At 53.2% G+C, this 5,646-nt stretch overlaps 3 protein-coding genes across 3 annotated transcripts; 2 read left to right on the top strand and 1 right to left on the bottom strand.

The window, feature by feature from the left end:
* Positions 1-831: 831 nt before the first annotated feature.
* On the bottom strand, positions 832-1,365 carry GNI_173900 (hypothetical protein; the record flags this gene model as incomplete). The annotated part of the gene is made up of 1 exon (XM_011135072.1): positions 832-1,365. One exon carries the CDS (start codon positions 1,363-1,365, stop codon positions 832-834), a length of 534 nt encoding a protein of 177 aa, XP_011133374.1.
* A 764-nt stretch (positions 1,366-2,129) lies between these two features.
* GNI_173890 (hypothetical protein) lies at positions 2,130-3,449 on the top strand (the record flags this gene model as incomplete). The annotated part of the gene is made up of 1 exon (XM_011135071.1): positions 2,130-3,449. The coding sequence occupies one exon, from the start codon at positions 2,130-2,132 to the stop codon at positions 3,447-3,449; it is 1,320 nt and encodes a 439-aa protein (XP_011133373.1).
* Positions 3,450-3,712: 263 nt separating this feature from the next.
* On the top strand, positions 3,713-5,242 carry GNI_173880 (hypothetical protein; the record flags this gene model as incomplete). Its single annotated transcript, XM_011135070.1, has 1 exon — positions 3,713-5,242. The coding sequence occupies one exon, from the start codon at positions 3,713-3,715 to the stop codon at positions 5,240-5,242; it is 1,530 nt and encodes a 509-aa protein (XP_011133372.1).
* Positions 5,243-5,646: the final 404 nt, after the last annotated feature.

Below are 5,646 nucleotides of genomic sequence, written 5' to 3'. Positions count from 1 at the left end.
ATATCGCCGCTGAAAAAAAACTCGACCAAACGCACTCATGTAAGGTTACACTCCCACGAGGTTGCACTCCCACGAGGTTGCAGTCATTCGTTTTGAGAAGAGGGCGCGTGACTGACTGAAGGCTGGTCCACAACAAGGATGGCTTGAAGGATGATGATTATGAGCGTTAGGGGACTGAAGCTTGAAGGTGAGTCCAGCTGAACCCCAACAGAAAAGATAAAAACTTACTTGGCGCTATCTTTGCTGCGTGGCCGTTGGGTCGCCAGGAAAAAGCTTTCTCAGGCACGTGACTGAGTAGCTTGGCTTCAGCAACCACGTAAGCATAATGCTTACGTGGCATAATGCTTACGTAGCATAATGCTTACGTGGCATAATGCTTACGTAGCATAATGCCTGTAGGTGGTTTAGCTGGCGCAGTTTATGAATAAACCTCTGCTCTCTTGGGCCTACAACAGTTTGCGGGAACTACCCTACCAAGACGCAACCGTTAAGCCCACCACAGACCCAAAGCTACGACGAGGGAACGACTCTCCTGCCACGGCGAGTACCAACATTCCGGCCCCCCAGCCCAACACAGTAACCTAACACAGTGACCTTTCTTCCGACATTGCAAAGCTGTTCGTCCATTTCGATTTCAAAAAACTCGACCAGCGGGTTCGCACATGCCAGCTGGAGATACGTAAGTAATTCCAGCGAAGTATTCGACGTTGTTTACCTTACCAACTTGACCTTGTTTATTTGATCTTGTTTGACTGACCAACTGGGTAAGGTTTTGGTCGTGAATTCGCCGTGTGTTACTCACACAACTCCAGGGTTGTGGAAGGAGCCGATTTACGTGATACGGGGTGTGCGAGAGTTGACCCAGTCGGCATTGCCGACTGGTCTTAGATCGTGGACGTCTGGGCCTTCGCTGTCTTCGTCGCTGTTGTGTTCCTGCGGGTCTCCCTCTGCGTGTGCCTCCTCCGATTCAGAACGTTTCTTCCCGGCCCCACAGGCGAGCAGGTTTACGCACCGCCTCAAAAAAGACGGTTTGGCGGGCGCCGTCTCTTCATCTGGTTGGACGTCGGGTTCCTCAGGTTGCAGCGGCTGTCTTCGCAGTAGCTCCAGTTCTTCCCTCTCGGCTTGTAACTGTCTGCTGAGTTCTTGCATCCGCATCTCCTGGTCACGCATCTCCTGCAAGTTTGCTTCTTGTAACCGCAACTGCTCCCCCAACAACTCTTGTTGTCGGGATGCCTCCTCTTCCCGCGAAGATGCATCCCTTGAAAACTCGTCACCGCCACCGCCGACCGGACGAGCGGGAGTTCGTTCCTCCCGCTGTGATTCCATAGGCACGAACGCTCTCAAGTCCACCTCTGGCGGCGCCATACCTACCTTCACATGCGAATTGCAAATTGCTGTCAACGTTATCGACCTCCTCCCACGATCCCGACCCCCTTGCCACGCATCCGGCGCCGTAAACGCCAACGTTACTGCAACCACCTCCGACGTGGACACAGCCAACCTGCTTCCCACACACTTCATACCACCTTATTAATTTGATGAATAAATCGGGCCTGTCCAGGATCGTCTAAGGGCCCAGTTGATTGACGCCACACCTATAAATCAAAGTGTCTGCATGTGTTCGATGACAATATCAACATCAGAACAATGTGGGTTTTTTTACACAGTCGCGAACACACAAATGAATGTGCGTGCGATCTCGAACTCGATCGAACCGACGGTATTGAAGGGTGCTACTGCAATTAGAAAGGTCCATCCTGCTTACCCACGACCCGGCCAGAATACTATCGCTAATGCAGCAATCGAATCTCCTTTTTACCGTCACGAAAGGTGTTAGAAGTTGCGCATTACTCTAGTCCTGATGACTACAGGTTGGAGAACCGCCGCCGGGAAGTTCGCGCCCATCCCGTCCCGCGAGCCCAAGCCCAGGTTTCGCCCATCTCCCCTCCCCCGGTTGGGTCGAAACAAAAAGCAAACCGGAGGAGGGGAGATGGGCAGTACCGTGCCCTCGCACTACCCCTCTTTCCCCCTCTGGTGATCTGGAGATTCATGCTGACTGCAAACATGCGGTTCAGAATATCATTGTCGGTTTGTACCTGAGGGGGAATTATTTTTTTTTTCCATTCTCGATGAGAGGTTGCGAGGGGTCGTCTGCTAAGACAGTATCTGTCACAGTGGCGTTGGCGTTGCTAGCAGCCGCAGCGGAGGGATGCCGTACTTTGGAAAGTGGTGGTGTCTTTGCGCACCTGCCGTGCAGAGACGGCGTTCCATCCTTGCCTGCGGACTCGTTCCGTCTGGACTGGGGAGGGGAGCATTTGGTGACGTCGATGGTATATCTGTCGATTGCTCTGCAATGTCTTGAACTACTGGATAAGGATAAAAGCCTCATTTTGGCTTCCGTGGACCAGATTTATTTCCGTCAACGCTGCCCAAAAATCACGGTTCACATAGATCCGAGATGGCGCGATTACACCAGGCGGGAGGCGGAGGGTTCGCGAGTATTTATGGCTCATCAGGTCTTGTGCAGGTTGGCGACTTATACCGGCCATAAGACCCGGAGCGAGCTTCCGTCTTACCGCGAGGGGGCATATCCGCTTTGGCGTGATTTCGCCGCACAACTATTTGACCATACACCGTCGCAGACATGGGCGGTACCGGACAGCTTGAAACAGATGCACGAACAATTCGCCCAAGCGTATCTGGCAGCGGACCCCAGTTTCGCGTACCATCAGCTAAACTGGCGCAATGCGTGCCGTCCCTGGCTGGGACGGAAACATCGTCAGATAGCTGTGCTCCCTACCAAAGGCAGCTCCCGGACGTGTGTGGACTGCCGGCCGCAGGTTTTGACGGACCTTGATGTGCCCCTTAGATTGGAAAAGTTAAAGGTGGAATCGTCGTCGAGCATCCACAACGTCGACAGTCGTAATTGGATCCGGGTGGCCGCACTGGGCGCCAAAGAAATCCGTCGTCAAGCTCACGACAGAGGTCTCACCACCGGCTGGATCGGCCTGTCAAAGACCTGGCGGACCATGTCCGGCTCCTCACTCAGCGACTCCGACACGGAACGCGCAATCCAGCAGCGCCTCTACAGCGGCTACCTCATTAAATTGTACGACCTGCTCCGTGTATATCGTCTTGCCCCGAAGCTTTTCGACGATCTTCAAAAGCAAATACGATCACTCCTCAAACGAGCCGACAATCACTCCCTCTTCCACAAATCTGACAACTGGTGCGTGGGCTCCTACGACCAGGTCTATGTCAGCTTGGAATGCCGCACTCCGGATATCGACTCTCCCACGAAACTCCATATCGTTCTCAATCCAGAATGCATGAAGGCCAAGTCCAAAAAACAGGCACAACTAGTTACCGACAGCTTCCTAAACCTCGTCAAATTGCACGCGGGCTGCGCGTACTATCCGTCGTCAAGCCGATGGTACACGGGAATGTAAGGGCCTGTAGTCCGTCAAGCTTTTGGTCGAAGGCCTAATGTTTTTTCAACTGGACGTATTTTATAATTCCCATAGCGCGTGTGCGAACATAATACTGTGTGAGCGAGTGTGTGCGAGTGTGTGCGAGCGTGGCGTGGGGTCGACTGACAGAGAAAACAGGCTCATGAACGCAACTCGCGTCGCTGCGACTGCATTATAGCGGGGTCCATGTCGAATATGCGTGTACCAAATTCATGATGGGCGACTAATTTATTTGTTTGTTTATGAGAGGTTGTTGGGCATCGTTAATTGAAGAGGTTCCTTCGTTGGGTGTGACGTTATCGGTCAGTTTGTTGAGTTGTGGAAGTCCGTGCGTTAATTTGGGAACTCAAAGTGTGTTTGCGGACACGTTCTCGGCGGCTAGAACTGCAAGTCAAGATGAGGACCTGAAATTGCCGCCTGCGCTCGAAAATTGTATTCGACTCGACTGGGGTTTAGAGCACCGGATGACACCTTCTGCCTTTATCTGCATTGGTCTGAAGTGCTTGACTCAGCTTACTGAGAATGAGAACCTGGTTCTACGTTTCGTGGACCAGATTCAATTTCCTGAAACCCAAGCGAGAATACAAGTGAAAATCGACCCAGACTACATCAAGTATCCGGAGGCGACCACGACACAGACGATCACCACACAGACGACCACCACCGAGACGACCAGGACCGAGACGACCACCACCGAGACGACCACGACCGAGGCAACCACGACCGAGACGACCACCACCGAGACGATCACGACCGCCGCGGGAGTGGAGATGAACCGGGCGTTATTAGTGGAGCACGTGTTGTCACAGTTGGCAAGATACGTGTCCTGTCCGGACTTGCCGGATGCGGACTTGCCGGGTGCGGACTTGCCGGATGCGGACTTGCCGGATGCAGAGATTCCGGATGCGGAGATTCCGGATGATGTGAAGGCTCTGTGGCAGCACTACGCCACAGCCAAATTGCCAGCAGCCAATTTACAGAAAAGCAAGGAGGAGGATATGCGAGCCCTGTACGCACTACGGGCGCGTTTCAGCCGGGCGGAACTGTGCATGAATGAAGCGCGACAGATCTGCACGCAGCAATGGCGCGGGGTATGTCGGCCGCGACTGGGACTCAATGATGAACATCGCGTGGCGGTTGTGAAATGGCTGAAAGGGGGTCTGTGTCCGGAGTGTACACCGCAGGATAAAACGGACCTACGGGCACCCGCTAGAGTGCGGGCTCTGGCGGACGGAGTTCAATCCGACGGGTCCAGTGTTTGTTTGTCGCCAGTTACTAAGGAGGCTGTGGAGCAGGTAAAGGCGGACGCCGAAGTGCGGGGTCTTGGAACTGTGGCGTTGCCACCGGCCAAGACGTGGCACCCATGGAAAGGAAAGCCCCTGTCGGATACCGAGACTGTGATAGCACTTCAGGAACTAAGCCAACGCGGCTGCCTTATCCCGCTTCACGAACTTCTCAAAACGTATCGCCTTTCTCCCACACTCACAACGCAACTCGTTGAGAAAATTCGCCAACGACTAAAAGATGCCGGCAAACGATGCTGCGTCGGCTCCTACTCCCAGGTCTACGTCACCTTGGAATGCCGCGAACGGTTCGGGGTTGAAAAAACAAAACTCGGCATCGTTCTCGCTCGAGAATGCATGGAGGCGATGACACCCAAAAAAGCCATCCAGGTTACAGACCAATTTATTGAACGCTTTAAACATGACGCAGGCTACTACGCCCGCTCCAAAGAAGAAGCGACCGTCACGGCTGAGCACATTGTCAGATGATGGAAGCCTCCTGACATGGGGAGGACCGATCCCATGCTGGGGTGCCAAAGGGTTTGTGCCGTTTCGGCTGGAGGGCCCGTTCTGTCTTGGCTCCGGTGCCAAGTTTTTTTCCCACAGATAGTGCAACTGTGCTCGATGGATCTATTTCTATAGTTTCTCTCTTGCTTCGGTTCCAGTGCATTAAGCATTAACGACGGCGTGAAGACGAAGGTAGCTCTTGTTAACAGTGACCATACCCGTCTGGGTGGATGATTCTTCATCGTTAACAAAGCTTACTGAGCGCTGGCAATGGGGCGGTTTTGACCGAGATTGCTTTTGACCCCTCTCACTACAGACGAAGTGCATTTGATCAAGTGAATGTTATTACCGTCCACAAAACTCCTGATCGTCATAGTTTGTTGTAC

This window comes from Gregarina niphandrodes (assembly GCF_000223845.1).
Source record: "Gregarina niphandrodes unplaced genomic scaffold scaffold00061, whole genome shotgun sequence".
NCBI lineage: Eukaryota > Apicomplexa > Conoidasida > Eugregarinorida > Gregarinidae > Gregarina > Gregarina niphandrodes.
Note: the sequence above shows the minus strand (reverse complement) of the source record. Positions and strands in the feature narration are given on the sequence as shown.